Genomic DNA, 21,316 nt, shown 5'->3' with positions numbered 1-21,316 from the left:
CTGTTTTTTTTTTAAGATTATTTATTCCTATTACATTTTTACATTTTATATATTCAGTATTATTGATGTTGTTTAACGTGTATAACATGTGATGGCTTAATTCCACAGAAAATGATTAAATTTTAATTGAATAAAGAATCATATTTATTATTATATTTAATGTCCTGGACCATTTATAAAACCACAGGCAGTTACACAGTATGCTCACTATTACTGGCAACCTTGATGGTTATGTAGATAATGTGGAATCTCATGAAATAAATTTTGTGAAATATCTTTTTTTTTTTAAAACTTGTGTTTGAGAGCTGATAAACAACAATTTAAAACAAAAACAAAAAACATTAGGACCAAAAAAAAAAAAAACAATAGAAAAACTTCAAACTTGTTGTGACACTGGTATTAGCATCCTTTATTATAAATCAGTATGAAAATACATTTTGTGGTAAATTGTCAGTCCTGTGTGACATAAATTATGAACTGAACGATGACTTCAGTGTATTAAAAAGTCACATTAATCCCTGTCAGTACATCAGAAATGCTATTATTAGCAAACACAAGACAATGTACAATTATAAATTGAATATTAGGTCCTGAATGACTGTACTGACGTTCTGTATGAAATAAACACAAGTTTAGTCTTTTTCATAGATATATAGATATATTCATTTTATATCTGATTTGAATATTAGTCAAAAATACACGGTATGATTGAAACATATTGCACTACATCATAAAGCTGAGCTGAAACACTATTCCTGCTCCCTTCGATTGTTCACTCTTCATAGACACAGCGCTGGGTTCAGGGGACTCGAAGCTCTTTTGATCAATAAGACTAAATACACAAAGCAGTCACAATTCACAATTTTTTGTAAAATAAAATACACCAATGTGTCCAATGTGAACAAATGAAAAGTATTTTACTTTTATTTTTAAATATGCTCATTACACACAAGTATTTACTTCCAGTTCATTCATAACACAAAGTTGTTCCTATGCAGCATGTTTTCTGTGGTTTGGAGTTTTTTATTTATTCAAACCAAGTCAACTACTTCAAACATATCTAATTTTACATCTTACTTAATTTACTGTACCTTTTCTCCTCTGCTTGTTAAAACACTGTCCCTGCTCCCATCGACTGCTGACTTCTCATAGACACAGTGCTTATATTCTGGTGTCTAATTTAATACACAATGTACACATTACTGCTATTACACAGCAGGTCTGCTGCATTAAAGAAACCAACGAAAATGATGCCACTGATTAGTGCTTTTATTACTGGTTCAATGTGAGAATTCCCATTTGGCTGCAACGACTTGTCCATATAAAAGGATTAAGGTCTGAGTTCCTGTGTACAGTCTAGTGACAGTGACGCAGCGCCATCTAGTAAATCTAGTAACAAATGCAGATGTCTTACATGAGACCTGCTGCTATTATACCAATTCTATGTTCATTCTTCCATGTGATTATTTAAATGTCTCACCTCCCATCTATAACATCATCAGGGGAACTCATTTTCACAGGAAAAATCTTCCAGAAATCTAGACTTCATCACTTCTTGGTCTTCTTGGTTTTAATGATACTGTGGGTTTGGCTGTGATCTGTTATAATCTCTTTATTCAGATCACATGAGTCTTTAAATATATACATGTCATATTGACACTCATATAACACGTTAAAGATACAGTACACCTCATGGGAAATGGGAAGTGTTTTAAAATGTTTATTATTTAGGTCTTTTACTTTGTGCTTTGTTATATGTGAAATGTTCAGAAATGTCAGGGGCAGAGACAGTGATGAGTGTAAGTTAAAACAAGTAGATATATCAGACTAATCCCAGTCACTGTACAGACAGAATCAGTGATGTACAGACTACAAAAGTATCTAAAGCAAAAAATGTTTAAAATGAAAGTCATATTAATCCCTCATGAGCAAGCCTGAAGTTTGTGTAGCTCTTAATTTTTCTCATTAATAAAACATACAAACCCAGTCATCAACCTCACTACAAGTGTTAAGTCTCGATTAACGCTAACCCTGGTGGCTGTGAATTATTCCACCGAGAATTTATATTATTTTACACTTAAGTGTTGAAAATCTCTAACTTCTGTAACATAAACACATGCAGAACAAGCTTATCGTGAGTGTAAGTGATAACATCAGTGATAAAAAATTACATTACTGGATTACATTTTTTATTATTATAGTGGTATAGTAGTGAACAGTTTACATAAACATACATTCAACTACAAATTACTGCACAGCAATCTGAGGTGTCTATTATGTCATTATATGTGTCAATAGATAACTCCACAGTATAGTCTATGGTATAAATACAGTAGTTTACCTAATGACGTGTAAAGAGTTAAATGAGATTCATCCACTATTTTACAAATGTATAAAAAATAATAGTCATTTGGTTACATTTCTGTTTATAACAACAAACACCACTAATGTTTTCTTGGTTAGCTAAAAAAACTATGTCCCTAATTCTCTCTACTGAACTCATTAAAACAATTGTAAAGATTGTAAAATTATAAAGAATAACAGCAAAAGAGCTTCATCGGGTTCATCCTTACACCTGGTCTGGTCTGGAGATTTAGATTCTGTAAGATAATTGGACAGTAATGTCAAACATTTAATACAACATATAGAATCAAACCCATATTCCCTACACACATCATTTGATAACCTTTAAAAGCATACATCATGTTCTGGTTAAGAGCATGTGGTGTGTGTTTTAGCTGCATATTCACTAGTAGTATTTGTCTGCAGGCATCTCCAGGCTGGACCTTTATTAACATCACTAATTTCATATCCAGCTTCATCCCCCTGACTAGAAATAATGCTGCATTCGACTTAACCCTTAACGTGGAATTTGAATGATAATGAACAATCATTTCTGTGCATTCGAGCCACTTATAGGGAAAAAACATTAATACATTAAAATAAACATTACTATATGTTTTATATTATTTTAGCAAATTTATAGCCGGCTAACTGTGATAAATGGTTTATATTGTCCTCCTCAAAAACAACCCAGTGTTATAGGTTCAACCAGAGGTAGGACATTCGGTCTTACAAGCACAACGTAGACGTGTCCACCTTGTTTACAGAACGAAGGCATTTTAAAATTAGAACAAATAAAAAGTAGATTATTTAGTCCATTAAGGACAGGACACTGATAACAATAAATGTTACTATCAGCTTCCATCACCTTAAGGACATTTTTTTACCTGTTCATGCTAAATAATGACTTGAAGGCCACATATTAAGCATGGCATTCCTTATGACATGAAGATTTCCAATATGACCTTATATAATTTATTGAGAAAGGATTTGTAGTAACTCACTCCAACTTCTCCAGTGTGTACTTTCCATCTTCCTTTATTTGAGTGAGCAGCTGCACTCCCTGGTCTTTTAAAGCATTATCTCTCAGATCCAGTTCTCTCAGGTGTGACTCTGAACTCAGAGCTGCAGCAAGAGCGCGACAGCCTTTGTCTGTAATGTCACAGTTACGCAGCCTGCAGGCGAAAAAGACATTAGACTTTAGTGCAGTATTAATACAGGGATTTTACATCCACTGTTGGTGCTAAAGATTCTTTATGATTTTTCAGCTTCTCCCATAATATGATCCCCAAACGTTTTATTCCTTTTATTCAGCAACAATCTTATGTACTGAATACGCAGAATACGAAGAGATCATACAAAAAGAACTCACCTTAATAGTGTTAGTTTTCAGTATGGATCATCCAACATATTCCTCAACATTTCTAACATATTGCTCAGTTTTATTAAATCGAATTCACTCTGGATAAGAACGTGGGCCAAATGCCATAAATGTATCCACCGTTTCTCTCTTACTTTTAGTTCAAACTATTAGCACTACGGTCACTCATTACTTTAAAATGTAAATCAAGTTCTTACCGTAAGATTTCCAATCTACACTTTGGGCTCTTCAACCCAGAACAAAGCAGTTTGACTCCCGAATCCTGCAGTTTATTATCACTCAGGTCCAGCTCTCTCAGACATGATGCGTCTGCTACGAGAACTTTTTTAGCCAGAACTCTGAAGCTTCTCGTTGTGAGATTACTATCACACAGCCTGTAGGAAAAAATGTTTATTGACTTTAGTAGACATTAATGACTCTAGTAGAATAAATATGATCTCATCATTACTGAAATTTAACAAATGAACCACAATCACAGAAAATTAAGAAACACTTACAGAGCTTTTCTGGATGCAGTGACAACAGGGTACAAGTACTTCAGACACTCATCCGATGCTTCATACTTCTGTAGGTTGAACTCTTCTATCTCCTGTTCTGAGTTCAGCAGCAAGAAAACCAGAGCTGACCACTGAACTGGAGAAAGTTGGACTCCACGGAGTCGATAATTTTCTCTTTTTTTCAAAAAGCCTTGAACTTCCTGTACCAGAGACTGGTCATTCAGTTCATTCAGACAATAGAAGAGATTGATGGTTGTGCATTCGGTTGGATTCTCTCTAATCTTCTCCTTGATGTATGTGGTTATTTCCTTGTTTGTGACTGCAGCATCTTTGCTCAGAGAGCTGCGTCCTGTCTCTGTCAGTAGGCACTGGAAGAGAACCGAATTGGACCCCAGTGAGAAACCCATGAGGAAGCGGAGGAAATGGTCCAGGTGTCCATTCTCACTCTGCATGGCCTTGTCTACTGCTGTCTTTAGAAGGTCTATCAGTGTTGCTTTGCTGGAGAGGCCGAAGATTTCAGCGGTTTGTTGTTTTGAGAGATTTCCATTGACACGTGAGAGAAATACATACAAAGCTGCAAGATGCTCCTGAACACTCAGATGCACAAAGCTGTACACTTTCCCCAGCTGTGAAGTGACTTCCTCAATAAAGATCTGAGTACAAACCCCTGAGTACACCGCGGCCTCTTGGACATCAATCCCACACTCAATGATGTCGTCCACATAGAAGATCAGGTTTCCTTTCTCCAGCTGCTGGAACGCCAGCTTTCCCAGTTTAAATACAATGTCTGCAATCTGTTCAGGATTCATTTCACATTTTTTGTACTTTTGGGATCCGAGTTTTATCTGTAAGATCAGGAAATGTGTGAACATTTGAGTCTGGGTCTTTGGGATCTCTCCACTTTCTGCTTCACTGAACATTCCCTCAAGAACAGTCGCTGAAATCCAGCAGAAGACTGGGATGTGGCACATAATATAAAGACTCCGAGTTGACTTTAGGTGTGAGATTATTTTATTAGCCAGGATTTGATCTCTGATCCTTTTCAGGAAGTACTCATCTTTCTGAGGGTCATTGAAGCCTCGTACCTCTGTTACTCTGTCAATATAAACAGCAGGAATCTGACTGGATGCTGCTGGTCGAGATGTTATCCAGAGAAATGCAGATGGAAGCAGATTCCTGTTAATAAGGTTTGTTAACAGAGTTTCTATTGAAGCTGATTCTGTTGGATCAGTCAACATTTTACTGTTTGTGAAATCCAGAGAAAAACGAGACTCGTCCAGTCCATCAAAGATGAACAAGATTTTGTAACGATGAAAGTCTATTTTATGTTCTTTGGTGTCTGGGAAAAAAAAGTGGACAAGCTCCAACAAACTGAGATGTTCTTGTTTCTTAAAATTCAACTCCCTGAAGTTAAATGGAAAAATAAAGTCCAAATCCTGATTTGCTTTTCCTTCAGCCCAGTCCAGGACAAACTTCTGAACAGAAACTGTTTTCCCAATTCCAGCAATGCCTTCTGTTAGCACAGCTCTGATGGGTTTCTCATCTCCAGGTAAGGCTTTAAATATGTCATTATAATTGATGGAATCCTCTGTTATTATTCTCCTACATGCCTTTTCAATACGTCTGATCTCATGTTCATCATTAATGTGTCCACACTCACAATCTGATGTGATGTAGAGTTCTGTGTAAATCTCATTTAGAAGTCTTAAGTTTCCATACATTGAGATTCCCTCATTAATCATCTGGAACTTTATCTGCATTTTCGATTTGAACTTCTTCATTATTTGCTGTACCGCAACTTCGATACCACTCTGATGCTCTTTGCACTCCATCACTAAAGGCTAAAAATAAATATTTGATCAATTAACCAAATGAACTAGTTAAAGAACTAAACAGTAAAAAGTACATTTTATACAAACACACACATACATACCTGTGATTCAGCTTCAAACTTCGATGTGGAAGGATTTGATGTGTCATGTCTCTCTCTTTAATTTAAAAGTAAATTCAGTTAGTGTTAAAGAAGGAATAAAATTCTTCAAGGTGGACTTTTATAATAAAAATACTACAAAACAAGGTGCTGTGATGAACTTGTGTGACAAGTCTATATCTTCATATAGGACTTACTGATTTAATTGAATTGTGATTTAATTGTGAATATACAAAACATACATCCTGTACATATACAGTACAGTGGGGCAAAAAAGTATTTATTCAGCCACCAATTGTGCAAGTTCTCTCACTTAAAACAGTGAGAAAGGCCTGTAATTTTCATCATAGATACACTTCAACTATGAGAGATAGAATGAGAAAAAAATCCAGAAGGACATGTTCACTTTTATAGGTTTACTTAAAACAGCTCACTCTGGTCTTCATTTGACTTGATTTACCGTACAAGGAGTTCTGCCTAGCAACAAGACTAATGCTCTGATTGGTAGATTTCAAAATTGGTCAAACTTTCCCATGTTATGTGATGGTGTAATTACTGAGAGATTGTTAGTTAATAAATTTTTGTTAGTTAGTTAATAAATTTAATCATAGTGTAATCGTGTATTTCTGCAGGAAAATACACGGCAGCCACTTCTGAGACCAGTTAATTTCTCCCCAAACTTTCCAACCTCGCCATTAATTAATGATATTTTCTTCATGTTTTTTTGATGGTATGATCATTGAAATATTTGATGATGCCACCTAATAGTTTTTTCTGTGTGAGATGCAACATGGCAGCTACTACAAAAATACAAAATACATTTTTCCCCCTATTATATAATTGCTGTTATAATATTACCCTTGCAATATATTATTATAGATCATATTCATTTTTATTTATTGTTCATCGTATTGTGAGCATGATGATTAGTGGTCTGTGTCATGTTTCTCACTTATACAATATATATTAGAATTATTTTATATTTCATTTTTTCTGCTATTTTTATTTATTATCCTTTGTTAGTTTGTCTGTCTATGCTCTCACCGCTTTAATGGGATTTTATGACATTTAATGGACTGTACTTAATAAAATCTAAAGCTGAATATAAAATATAGGAATTCCCTTGTACAAACAAAACATTCATAGGTACAGCAATAGGTTCAAGCTGTTTCTTGTATTTAAATTCCTTCAGGTTTCCATCAATAGCGGTTCATATTTTGTAAAATAAAATAATTTTTGTAAGAAATTTCTATGTGGGGTCAAATTAGAGCTCCCTTTAAGGGCAGCATAATGTCAGGATAGGAAACCTTTCAAAGACTTTACTCACCTTATGTGATCTGTCTCTCGAAACGTTAATGGAAAGTCCATTGACGTGTTACTCTTCATCGACACGACGCTGGGGTCAGATGATCTGGGTATTTTTTTCATATCTCTAATTGTAAGTTTTCTAAATGATAAATTTTTGTTATAACAAAGGTTTCAGACAAATGTGATCTGTGTTAATAGAGACTGAAAATGGAGTAAAACAAACTGGCAGATATTAAATATATAATACATTTTAAATAAAACACTGGTTATACAGAGGATAAAGGCCTTTGGTTGTTTTGTGTAATAATGTAAATTATCCACAATACAAAATATGACAGCTATGTGGGATCAAATTAGAGCTTTTTCTGAGGGCAACATAATGTCAGGATATAAAATACTTTACTCACCTTATTTGGTCTGTCTCCTGAAACGTTAATGGAAAGTCCATTGACGTGTCACTCTTCATAGACACAACGCTGAGGTCAGATGATCTGGGTATATTTTTCATATCTCTAATTGAAAACAATGTGCATATGTACAGATTGAATCCACTGAGGTACAGGGATTGACAGCACTGGATGGTCAGTAAACAGAGCTTTCATTTTGTTTTTCTTAATAAACTTTTTGGAAAAAAACACTAATTCTGTTTGTCTTTACTCTTCTGCACATGAATAATCTAATGATTTATAATAACACTATCCGGTGTCACCCAGAAGAGGACACATTTCTTCTGAGTAGAAATAAAACACTGAATGCTACATGATGAATATTTTACGTTACTTTAAATGTCTCACCTCTCAGCTTTATCCTCATCATCATGGGAACTCATTTTCAGAGGTCTGTGCTGTTTTTATAAAGGTGAGTTCTTCAGGAATAAATACAGACCTGCATAATCACACACTTTTATATTTATAAATAAAACACATGTTATAATTCGCTTCATGACACCATTTACAGTTGTACCTAAGGACATAGGAACAGAGGAACAAGGGGGAAAACATCGACTATTACAAGACACAAAGGTTCTGATTACACAAAGGTTTGGGCGGAATTGTCATCTGTGCAATTAAAGACTTTATGCTCAACATTTGAACATTTGTGCATTGTTTGTTGAAATGTTGTACTATAGTGACCCCTCTGTTCAAATTGGGGTATTGCATATTATTGTTTACGTCCTTAAGTCCGTTGATGACGTAACAGTGTAGTTGCCTTGCGCCTATGCTCTTCAGAGAAGGGCATAAGTTCATAGCTACTGCTCCTTGATTTAAGTTGATCTGAAGTTACACTTTAGTTTTACGTTATCTGACTGTATACTCAAGCAAAGCGTGTGAGGTAAAGGGCAGAACAGACTTGAGGATGTTTTACATTTCGAATAAAAACCGGTCTTTAAGGCCTGTTCTGCGTACAGGGACTCTGTCTTTTGGTGGAAGCTCTTCGTTATAATACTTAAAAATAAAGAATTTATTTTTTATTAAAATATAATACTTAAAAAATAAACCTTATTTGTATTAAAATATAATAATACGTTATAAACTGCAAGTCCTTTGTCAATATAATTCTATAATAACGTAAACAAGACGAAATGCGAAATGCGTCACATAAGGCGGCGTCGTCGTTTCAGACACAGAGCCACGGAATAAACACGGAATAAAAACAGGAAAAACATCAACAACATGGAAAGAAGACGTCAGTTTGTTGTTTGTTCGGTCCGACATACAGACGAAGTTAACAGACTAAAGTGCATGAGAAAATTTCAGGATTTATGAAATGTAAAATACTAAACCTTTTGTTTTGTTGGGATCTGTCGAAGGTTCAAAACATTTTCTCTTTCACTTCAGTACACGGAAGGGGTGTATACCTGCCTCTCAGGTGTGGTACTGCCTCTCAGGTGTGGTACTGCCTCTCAGGTGTGATACCGCAGCATGATGGCGGTGTAGTGCATGTTTGTAGGTGGATTTCAGTGTAGATTACGGTGTAGAAACCTTCATAATGTACATAGTGATCTGTTTTTTAATGATTATTTATTCCTATTACATTTTTACATTTTATATATTCAGTATTATTGATGTTGGTTATTTTACTGTATAACGTTTGAGGGCTTTATTACTCTTAAACCACAGCAACTGATTACATTTTAATTTAATAAAGAATCTTATTTATTATTATATTTAATGTCCTGGAAAAAAAATAATCAAGTAAAGCATTTTTTTAAAACTTGTGTTTAATACGAAAGAGCTGACAACAATAATAAAAAAATAAACAATAGAAAAACTTAAAACTTGCTGTGACACTGGTATTGGTACCAGTTTTTTTTAACTTCCATGTTGTAATTTCAATGTTCTTTGTTTAATTACTTTGGACCTCCAATTAAAAAACCCTGATATCATTTTGTACATTTTAATTTATTTCTGTAAGTATTGCACAGGTTACGCATAAAATGACGGAGTGCAAATAATTGTGAGCAGGACTGTAGCAGTTATAAACACTCATGCTCTCATGAGCCTCTGTTAGAAAATGCAGCTTTTCCTGATACCAAGAATGTGTGAAGTGTAAAATCTTCTCTTCTGTCATGAAGATATCAAAAACTTATCCAGCTTTACCTCTGAAACTGGAGACTCCTTCCATTAACACCTACTTACAGTAAATGTCACTGTGTCAATGGTTTTTATTGTTTACGTGGAGAATGCACAACACATGTCCCTGTGAACAAGCGGTTACTAAATAGATCTCTTCAAACAGACTCTACACACACACACACACACACACACACACACACACACACACACACACACACACACACACACACACACACACAGAGGTTAGATAAACAGGTCAGGATAGTGTACTCAGGATAGCGTACTCTGCAACGATAACAAATTGTACAGTGATAAATTCGGTATTAGGTCCTGAAATAAACACACGTTTAGTCTTTTTTTCATAGATATATAGATATAGATATATTTCTTTTATTTCTGATTTGAATATTAGTCAAAAATACACGGTATGATTGAAACATATTGCACTACATCATAATGCTGAGCACGACAGGCGTCACATGTGCAGTAAATGAAATATCTTAAATATTAAATAACTGACAAAGTAAATATGTAAACACTAAGCTAGTTAAGATATTCTTTTCTCTATTGCAACACTTCCGATTAAAGTGGTTCGGTAACAGTACAAAATCAAATAAAAGAGAGGTGGGGGAGAGAGAGAGAGAGAGAGAGAGAGAGAGAGAGAGAGAGAGGGACAGAGAGAGAGAGAGAGAGAGGGGGGGGGCAGAGAGGGAGGGAGAGACAAAGAGAGAGAGAGAGAGAGAGAGAGAGAGGTTATGACTCATTTCCTTTTCCAGTTGTGGTGGAGGAACACAGTGCTCTATCCAAAGTCTTTATTCTCTTCATCTGTTTCTTGGTGGTTTTTGTTTCGGTCATTAAAAAATGGTCCATAATCAGTTTATTTTTTCATTTTAAACTTCAGTATGTTTTTTTTTTATTCCTTCAAAAACGGAAAAAAAAGCTCAGAGGATGAGCTTCAGAACTGCATCAAAAAAACAAAACGTCCCCACTGCAGCACAGAGGAGAGAGAGAGAGGGAGGGAGAGAAAGGAAACAGAGACAGATAAAGAAAGAATGAGAGCGAGAGACAGACGATCGATTAATAAATTAAACAGAAGCATGAAAATTAAGCAGTGAAGGAAAAAGGGGAGAAGAACAAAAGATGAAAGAATAAATATAGAACAATAATAATAAACGTATAAAGACAAAGGAGAGAAATAAAGAGGAAAACATTTACAAAAACTAAGACAGACAGACAATAAGAGAGAGAAACAGAGCTGTGGAGAGAGAAAGAATGAGAAGGATATGAACGTGTGTGTGTGTGTGTGTGTGTGTGTGTGTGTGTGTGAGAGAGAGATCAGACTTCAGTAAGGCCTCTGTGCTGGAGTGGGAACAGGACGTTAGACGGCTCATGAGCGGATCAGCATCTCGGGGAGAAAGGAGGATCAGCTGGAGACTCGGTGAAGGATTTGAGCTCGTAGGCAGCACCACTGTCCACTTCCATAGATTTGCGTGAGAACAGAAGTCGGATGTCTCGATGGAGGTAGATCTTTCCAGATTTGGAGCTCTGGAACCTAACAGAAAGATCAGAGAGACATCAGACGATTAGTGATAATGACATGAGACAGACGAATAGCAGGTGAGATGTACAGTACAGTACAGTACAGGTGAGCTCACCTCAGGTGTATGAGGTAGCGCAGGGTCCGCCCCTGGCCAGGGAGGAGGGGCTTCCTGTGGTTTTGTCCGTTTGATTCGCGTTTGACGGGGACGGAGAAAGTCCTCTGCCTCAGGAATGTCTGATGGCCGGCTGGCATTTCTCTCAGATCGTACATCACCACAAACATCTTCACCACCGTCTTATTGGGGTTAAATAAGGTCTGAAACGTAGATGACATCATAATTACCTCAGGAATTAATGCACAGTTCATGATACGTTACACGATTTCATAAAAATATATACTAAACTTTAAAAAAAAAAAAAAAAACGCAAAGGCGACTGGAGCTTAAAGCGCATGCAATTCCGTTCACAACCACTAGATGGTGGTGTTTAGCGTTTAAAAAGGAGGAGCGCAGCGTCACTGTGTATCTGAAGACATTTCAGTGTACACATTACACACCCATTAGACCTCTTACCACTTGAATGGTTCCTGATGGAGGCACACGGTAGCCCCTCTTCCCCAGAGACTCCAGGTTTATGACCCCCTGCAGGACACACACACAAAAACATTAAACATCTTTTAATACAAAATATAAATACAAATAAAAAACAAACAAACAAACAAATAAATAAAGGGTGTTGGGGGGGGGGGGGGGGCTTGGTGTACTCATTACCATGTAGGGAGAAGGAGCATTATCATCTGACACACTGTAGAACGACACGTCTACCGGAAAGGTCATGTGACTCGGGCAGAACGAACCACTGGCACCAACTTCAGCTGTGAAACCCTCGACAGTACCGAGTGGCTCCAAGCGGTAGTTTAGGACACACTCCTACACACACACACACACACACACACACACACACACACACACACACAGAGACACACAGAGACACACACACATCAATAACACCTCAGTAGTGAGTACTACTCAACAGTGAGTCAGTCAGTCAGTCAGTCAGTGTGTGTCAGTATATGACTCAGTAACAGTGTGCATGTGTCCGATCAAACAATTCGAGGCCTTTACCAACAAGCTGCTGTGTGACTGTGTGTGTGTGTGTGTGCATGTGTGCATGTGTGTGTTTGTGTGTGTGTTTGTGTGTGTGTGTGTGTACCTCAAAATTTCCCAGAAGGCTGAGACTGGCGGGAGGGGCGCTGGCGCTCAGGAGCTGCTGAGGTTCCTCTGAGTCTTCAGATCTCTTCAAACACACTCTATACACATACACACACATGCACACACACACACAGGTTAGATAAACAGGTCAGGATAGCGTACTCTGCTTAACTACGACACTAATTTAAAGTAAAGTAAATGATTTATTTATAAAAATAAGCTCAAAAAATATTTTAAGTGTATACAGTATGTATGTCTATAGCTATGAAATAAAAAATACTCCTTTCTGGTTGGCTGGCAGAAAAAAAAAAACTTAAAGTGAGCTGTGAAGACAATAATAAGGTAATAATCCCTGTATTAGCCGTTTAAGCCAGATATGGCATGGGGGGAAACTGTTTTTGTGCCTAGATGTTGTAGTGCACGGAGATCTGTAGCATCTTCCTGACAGGAGAAGTGTAAAGAGCTTGTGGTTGGGGTGAGAGGGGGCTGTAATCATGTTACCTGCCCGTTTCTTCACTCTGGAGATGTACAAGTGCTGAAGTTTGGGCAGGTGAACACTAATGATCCTTCCTGCTGTCCTAACCGTCTGCTGCAGTCTGACTCAATAACAGCCGTATCATCTGTGCCTGTGGCAGGTTGAACTTTTTCAGTCGATGAAGGAAGTACAACCTTCTGCTGGGCCTTTTTCACCATGGAGTCAATGTGAGTGTCCCACTTCAGGTCCTGGGAGATGGTGGGTCCCATAAACTTGAATGACTCCACTGCAGCCACAGTGCTGTTCATGATGGTGAGTGGGGGGAGAGCAGGGGGTTTCTCCTGAAGTCTATTATCAACTCCACAGTTTTGAGCATGTTCAGCTCCAGGTTGTTGTGACCTCCAACTGCTCAACCTCTTGAGCAGTTGGAGGTCACAAGTCCCTGGTTTGTCCAGATGTTGGAGGACGTAGTGCAGTCCCATGTTGTCTGCATCATCCACAGACCTGTTTGCTCGGTAAAACTGCAGGGAGTCCAGCAAGGGTCCAGTGATGTTTTTTCAGGCTTTTGTTTTTCAAACCTACTGTAGAACTCGTTCAGGTCTTCGGCCATCTGTTGATTGGCCTCACTGCCGGGGGATGGGGTCATGTTGGGGTGATGGCTTTCAGGTCTTTCCACACTGATGTAGAGTCATTAGTTGAAAGCTGTTTTTTTATCGAGTAGTTTTGCTTTGCCACTCTTATCTCCCTATTTAGTGTGTATTTGGCCTGTTTGTACAAGGCTTTGTCCCCACTTCTGTCTTTGTCCCCACTTCTGTAGGCGTCCACTTCGACCAAGTTTTGTTGTTCATTCATTCATCTTCTACCGCTTATCCGAACTTCTCGGGTCACAGGGAGCCTGTGCCTATCTCAGGCGTCATCGGGCATCGAGGCAGGATACACCCTGGACGGAGTGCCAACCCATCACAGGGCACACACACACACACTCTCATTCACTCACACACACACACACTCTCATTCACTCATACACTATGGACAATTTTCCAGAGATGCCAATCAACCTACCATGCATGTCTTTGGACCGGGGGAGGAAACCGGAGTACCCGGAGGAAACCCCCGAGGCACGGGGAGAACATGCACACACACAAGGTGGAGGTGGGATTAGATTAGCTAGTTGAGATTATCTTTATTAAAATCACATAGAATGATAATGAAACTGTCTGGATAGCGCTGCTCTGTTTGTGTGATCTGATCGGCCAACGGTCCTAACACGGCGCTCACACGTGCATCAGGACGAACGTACACACTCACCAGAATAAACGAGGAGAACCCCTGTGGCGAATAAAACGGCGTACAGTTAATAAAGTGACCTTTCAAATTTGGACAGGACATCTTTAAAACGGTCACGTTTGTACACCAGCCTTCAGTGATATAAAAACATCATCCACCGCCTCTCGTATTCCCCGGCAACTCGGTGACGCGATCCTCTCTGAACAGCCGGCATAATGTCAGATGTCGCGCGCTGTTCGGGATAGCTCCGTATCCACACACAAACGTCTTCAGTATAAGTTTAGGAGGTAAAAACTGACCCAAGCTGCATGTATACAGTGAAACACACGTCACAGAGCTCCTACCTTTTACTGGAGCCCCACAGTGGTCCTTTACACTGAGCCAAAGTCGTGTCCAAGTCAAAATATCCAGTCTGACTTCTCCTCTGAGGAACCTGAACAAGAGAGAAATCAATCAATCAATCAATCTCTGCACCTTTGTTACTGAAACGTAGCAAACACTCCGTTTACACAGGATCCAGATACGAGGGAAGTCCTACTACAGTGTTAGTGAAGAATCTGGACGTATATACGGGGTCTAAACACAAACCGTACTCCACGTAGCCCGCGCTTTGTCTTCTTAAAAGACAACGACTGCAACGACACTCGCCACTGATGTTTGGCCCTAGTGGGCATGTTGTTATGTCATCACATTAGAGGAATAAATCATGGAGACCGTAAGCGACTGACAAGGTGCTCGAGTAGTAGAACAACCAACAACCACTTCTGTATCAGTTGAATGCTACATGCTAGCATCGTACTTCACGCCATCACTTCACAGCTCGTATGTGAACTCTAGAGAACACTGTAATCTGAGAGACACTCTCACTGGATTGGTTACAGGATTATACTTCAGCCAATCGTCTGTTTTTGTCACTTCGGCTAATTTTGCATATAATTCAACATACGGTACCGTGCAAAAGTTTCAGGCAGGTGTGAGAAAACTGCTGTAAACAAAAGAATGCTAAAAAATGGAAGTGTTAAACATTTATTTTCAGAAAAATGAACAAAATGCCGTGAATGAACAAAAGAGAAATCTAAATCACATCGATATTCGCTGTGACCAGCGTTTGCCTTCGAAACAGCAGCAATACTTCTAGCTACGCTCGCACACGGTTTGTGAAGGAATTTGGCCGGTAGGTCGTTCCAGACATCTTGGAGAACTGACCACAGATCTTCTGTGGGTGTCGGCTTTCTCACACCCTTCTGTGTCTTCGTGTGATCCCAGACACACCGGATGATGTCGAGATCGGGGCTCTGTGGGGTCGTGCCATCGCTTCATGCTGGTTTGAAGGCAGAAGGTAGTGACACCGAATATCGCTTTGATTTAGATTTTTCTTTTGTTTGCTCACTTTGCATTTTGTAAACTGACAGAAATAAACACTCGTTATTTATATTTCTGAAGCGTTCTTTGTTTACAGCATTTTTTCACACACTTTGCACAGTACCGTATATTCACCAGCACGTTGCTTGTGTGAAGGTTAACGAGGTTAACAGCGTTCATGTGTTCTGGTTTGACTGAAATATGTCTCTCCGAGACGAAAGCTTTGAAGATAACGTGCTATAAAAGGGAGATTATATCGGAGTGAGGGATCCTTTAAAGACTCTGAAACGTCATGAGAATGAAATGTATTTGTCGGTGATGAACAGTGAGCTCAGACGTGTGAGTAACGCTGTAATAATCTCGGCTGTGTGTGGAAGAAGGCCAGACGCAGCCCTGAGGAGGAGGAAGTGGGATAATTCATCCCGTAATACTCCAGCAAGGTGCTACCGGCAACAGGAAACAGTGTGTGTGTGTGTGTGTGTGTATATGTGTATGTGTTTGTGTGTGCGTGCGAATCTGGACAGCATTAGAGGCACACAGGAGCACAAGAGTCACAGGGTGTAGGGTCACATGACACACACACACACACACACACACACACACACACACACACACACACACACACACACACACACACACACAATATTGAGTCAGAGTGTGTGTGTGTGTGTGTGTGTGTGTGTAATAGAGAGTGTGTGTGTGTGTCATGTGACCCTACACCCTGTGACTCTTGTGCTCCTGTATACCTCTAATGCTGTCCAGATTTGCACGCGCACACAAACACATACACATACATACACACACACACACACACACTCTGACTCAATATTTAATTCAGCCCTTATTTCACAACAGAAACACAAATGATCTTAGGAAAATTCTGTTATATATAAAAATTGATATTTATTATGAGTATTATATTTATATTTGTTTATCTGCTAAAAAAAATCTGTCGTATCTAAATTATCAGATATTAGATATTAAACATAATATCAGTTTATAAATGTATGTTTATAGTAAAAATTGTACATTTAAATAACTACAAAATATTTCAGAATGAAACAGAGATGTCATTCTGAAATATATTAAAAAACTATAAAAAAAAATATCAGGAGGAATTTTTGGTTTAATTAAAAAAAGTTACCGATCTCATCCGACGATCTCATCGCAACCTTACTGTAAATTACATCATTAAGCTCTTTATAGCATCTTTATATCTGACGGATTTACCAAGGAGACGATCGATTGTGTTCGTACCTAAAAACAGAGACAGAAGCCGTGAATGCCGTGTGAAAGTCTCTGGACCGATCGAAGTGGAACGTTTACGTAGATGTGATTTAGCGCTAAACTACCCATTTACCCCGAGAATGGTTCTCACCGGGCTGGAGAGCAGGGGCAGACCGGTGCAGGGGTGGAACGCTCTCGTGGCCGTACCATCGATGGAGTGTCTGTTCTGCTTCTTCCAGTTACTACTGCATGGCTTCAGTGAGGAGGCGGGGCTTCGCTGTTACACACAATCAGCACAATTAGTTGTAGATGCTTTGTTTGTGGACACAAGCTGTGTTCCTCTTTACAAGCTGAGCAAAGGGCATTTTACAGGCAATATTATATATATACAGTAGCTATTCGGTGGAAAACCCACTAGGTATTTCAAAGACAAAATATTAGCTGAGGTAAATATTAATGAGTAGTTGCTAATACTCAATAAAAATGAATTAAACAGCAGAGATCGAGCCATTAGCTTTCATCCTTATTCACAACATGAGCAGTTGTGGTTCTCTTCACCTCACACTCAGGACAAACGCTCAAAGTCATATCAGCTCGGTAGCTATGTTACCTATCCATCCATCCATCCATCCATCCATTTTCTACCGCTTAGCCGAACTTCTCGGGTCACGGGGAGCCTGTGTCTATCTCAGGCGTCATCGGGCATCGAGGCAGGATACACCCTGGACGGAGTGCCAACCCATCACAGGGCACACACACTCTCATTCACTCACACACACACTCACACACACTACGGACAATTTTCCAGAGATGCCAATCAACCTACCATGCATGTCTTTGGACTGGGGGAGGAAACCGGAGTACCCGGAGGAAACCCCCGAGGCACGGGGAGAACATGCAAACTCCACACACACAAGGTGGAGGCGGGAATCTAACCACTAAGCCGCCGTGCCTCACCAGCTATGTCACGTAAAGAATTAATGCTACGTCTGCTAGAAAAAAAAATTGTAAGGAAACGTGTACATTTTGGGTTATAACTTCTTTCAGTGAACTGGATTGATTGCTAGTTGGCTAGTAACTATTTACGAGGAGCAATCAGAGTAAAGCTGTGACGTCATGTAGGCATCGCGTATGTAAGATATACAAATAAACGTTTTAATAAACCCCAAGTCATGGGGACTCCAAGAAGGCACGATCAAAACACGTTAGTGAGGTAGAACCAGAGGAAGACTCACCAGCGTGGTGTGGGCGGTGTTGTTGAGAGTCCAGTCTGGGCTCGAGGAGTGTTGGGTATTAAGGCTGGTGGGTGTGCTGGAGAGGGAGGACCAGGGATCTTGGTCCTCATCCTGACCAGGCACCGTGTACTCTGCTTGGATTTGTGTTTCTACTCTTCTGCCCTGGTTTTCCTTCCCAAACTGGTGGGCCTGGAGGTCCTGGAGGTGGTTGAGGTCGTTGATTCCTGCCACTCCGTTCAGGCTGTGAGAGTGTTTAGGGCTGCTGTGTAAAGATTTCCAGGGATCCTTTTTGGCACTGTATGCATGGCTGGTTTGTGTTAGTGGTTGAGGTTTAGTGATAGTAGGTTCTTTGTTCAGGGGTCCAGACCGGCCCTGGTTTTCAGACAAGGTCCGTTTCTCAAGTGTTTCAGTCTGAACCCGAAAGTTTGAGCTGGTTTCACCGTTGGCTGTGTTTATTTTTCCGTTAGCATAGCTAGCGTGACTGTTAGTTCTGAGCTGGTGGTTCTGGTTCTGTGTCTGGCTTTGATTCTGATTCTGTCTATGGTTTTGGGTCTGGTTTTGGTTCTGCGAGGAGGTGGGTGTTGACGACTCGCGACATTGTTTGTATTTGGCATACAGGATCTCTTGAGACAGCTGAAGACGCTCCTGAATCAAACGTGAGATGTCCTGTACAGCTTCAGCGATCATAGAACCTTCTTTTGAATCGGCCGAAAGCAGAAGCCGCCTACAGGACGTCGGTTTGGGTGACGTCCTGGACTCGTCCGGTTCGCTTCGTTCCACCCGAGACCTGCTCCTGGGGCTCAGTGGTGTTTGAAAGAAAGAAGTCTGGCTCCACTCTCCATTCCTTGTCCCATTTCTGTCATTTGTTTGAAGACTAGGAGGATCTTTGGTCTTCTTAAATGGCCCTTCATCCCCTGGTTGTGTGAAGAGAGAGTCGGGAAGAAGATGAGGTGATGTGGGGTCGCAGAAATTCAGCCTCTCGGCAATGCGGGCGATGACTTCCTGCCGCTCCTGGAGCAGCGAACCAATCAAGGGGTTGGTTTCAGCTGAGGAGGTGCGAAAACCCGGGTTGGGGTTGGAAAACAAGGGGTTTGAGAGTGATTTGAAATCGCGTGTTGGAGATGAAGATGACGAGGGCAGCTCCACATTTGGTGCCTTTACTGTGCTTTCCAAGATGCTATTGGTTCTGGACAGCAGTAGCTTTGCGGCTTTGCCAGGCAGGATGGGTGATTCGGGGCATTTACGCTGGTTTAGAGGGCTGGTTCTGTCATGAGGAGGTAACGGGGAGCGAAGAGATCTGCATAAAAGAGGTGAACTTTGGAGTCTAAGGGCGTTTGGAGGATCACTGACGGTCTGACCCCGACTATAGGCACCCACTAACGGAGCCTCAGCAGGGTCAAGAGAACGTTTTCCAAGGAATGAGAGGTCAGAGTGAATGCTGCACTTCAACACGGGGTACTTGGGCTGGCGGGGCAACGACTGAACTCGCACCTTCAGTGCTACACTGTGGGACACGTTGGGCACTGGGAAGGCATGCTCCGACGGCGACTGGGAGAAATTCCATATCAGCTCCTCGTTGGCTGCACTTATTCTGGGAAAGTAAAGGAAACACATTTGATTGCGTCAAAAAGATCGTAAGAATCTAATAGGCCAATTTTCAACGTTATGTAAACAGAAAATTACAACACACACACACACACACACACACACACACACACACACACACACACACACACATACACACACATACACACACACATACACACACACATACACACACACACATTTCTGAACAATCTGTACACCATGTGTTACCTATAGAGGATGTTTCTGGGCACGATGCCATGAGAGGCGCTGAGCCACGCACTCAGCTGAGAGAAAAACACGTAGGAACGTACGGCCAACAGTAAAGTCTTCTCCTCGATAAACCGATCGCCGCTCCTGAACACACACACACACACACACACACACACACGATTAGATGCATGTAAGATATACATATAAAAACACTGAAATAATACAAATGAACTACACTACACACTGTTTCTTCCTTCTTAAATGTGTTGTGTTCAGCATAAACGACACACCACACAAAGGAGGTGTAAATAACAACAATGACCCATGTTACATGAATACAAGGGTAAAGAAACAAAACCAACCCAAAGCCAACCGACTGATGATCACAGTAGAGTTAATATACAACAATTACACAACAATAATGACTTTACAAAATAATAATAATGAAAAAATAAATACAATGATACGAAACAAACATGAAAGGAAGGCGTAAGCGATCAGAATGACTCATGGCACACAAAGACATGGAGAAATGCACTAAAATGACCCATGAAATGATCATGAAATCAACAGATGTGATAATAACAAGATTGAACAGGTATAATCAGCACCTGTGTGTGTGTGTGTGTGTGTGTGTGTGTGTGTGTGTATGTGTGTGTGTGAATGGCTGGACTGTATGGAAAGAGAGTGTTTAAGCCTATGTCTATGTTTATACACATATGTTCATATTACAGTGTGTGTGTATATATGAATGGGTGGATTGTCCTGCTGTCAAGTTTAAGTGTGTGTGTGTGTGTGTGTGTGTGCGTATAATATTAGCATATGCCAAAGTGTAGCTTTTGCATGATTGCTCAACTGTTGAATGCCTTACACTTGGAAATATGTAAGTGTGTGTGTGTGTGTGTGTGTCGTACTGTCTCGGGACAGGCTGTATTGTCCATCTCTCCAGCAGCAGTGCATCCTGTTTGATTGCCGGGTCGTTCAGGTCTGTAGCCAGACCCTCGTCGCTGTAGCAACAGTCAGGCAGCAACATCACTTCGATCATTATAGGGATGTGATTTCGCCATAACAACATGACCTCTGACCTTGTCCTCCTCGCCTGACGACACTGTCAACAAACAATCACAAAACATTAACACTTCCTTACT

At 39.9% G+C, this 21,316-nt stretch overlaps 2 protein-coding genes across 2 annotated transcripts in view; both read right to left on the bottom strand.

Moving 5' to 3' along the window:
* Positions 1–1,705: 1,705 nt before the first annotated feature.
* LOC113651549 (NLR family CARD domain-containing protein 3-like) lies at positions 1,706–9,352 on the bottom strand. Its single transcript, XM_047822168.1, has 9 exons — positions 9,243–9,352; positions 8,254–8,344; positions 7,867–7,971; positions 7,479–7,598; positions 6,155–6,209; positions 4,222–6,062; positions 3,922–4,098; positions 3,348–3,518; positions 1,706–2,600 (listed from the first exon to the last, which is right to left on the bottom strand). Exons 2-9 carry the CDS (start codon positions 8,286–8,288, stop codon positions 2,594–2,596), a joined length of 2,511 nt encoding a protein of 836 aa, XP_047678124.1. The 5' UTR covers positions 8,289–8,344; positions 9,243–9,352; the 3' UTR covers positions 1,706–2,593.
* Positions 9,353–10,542: 1,190 nt separating this feature from the next.
* fam214a (family with sequence similarity 214 member A) overlaps positions 10,543–21,316 on the bottom strand; it is a 36,548-nt gene continuing 25,774 nt past the window's right edge. Inside the window, exons 3-12 of the mRNA XM_047822161.1 lie at positions 21,083–21,276; positions 20,187–20,312; positions 18,372–19,962; positions 17,288–17,413; positions 14,892–14,980; positions 12,787–12,883; positions 12,345–12,503; positions 12,147–12,215; positions 11,691–11,890; positions 10,543–11,587 (exon numbers count right to left, since the gene is read on the bottom strand). Coding sequence (XP_047678117.1) covers positions 11,434–11,587; positions 11,691–11,890; positions 12,147–12,215; positions 12,345–12,503; positions 12,787–12,883; positions 14,892–14,980; positions 17,288–17,413; positions 18,372–19,962; positions 20,187–20,312; positions 21,083–21,276 — 2,805 coding nt within the window. The 3' untranslated portion in view covers positions 10,543–11,433. The remainder of the gene's footprint in view (positions 11,588–11,690; positions 11,891–12,146; positions 12,216–12,344; positions 12,504–12,786; positions 12,884–14,891; positions 14,981–17,287; positions 17,414–18,371; positions 19,963–20,186; positions 20,313–21,082; positions 21,277–21,316) is intronic.

This window comes from Tachysurus fulvidraco, chromosome 13, assembly GCF_022655615.1.
Source record: "Tachysurus fulvidraco isolate hzauxx_2018 chromosome 13, HZAU_PFXX_2.0, whole genome shotgun sequence".
NCBI classification, from domain to species: domain Eukaryota; kingdom Metazoa; phylum Chordata; class Actinopteri; order Siluriformes; family Bagridae; genus Tachysurus; species Tachysurus fulvidraco.
This window is presented reverse-complemented; position numbering and strand designations above follow the sequence as displayed.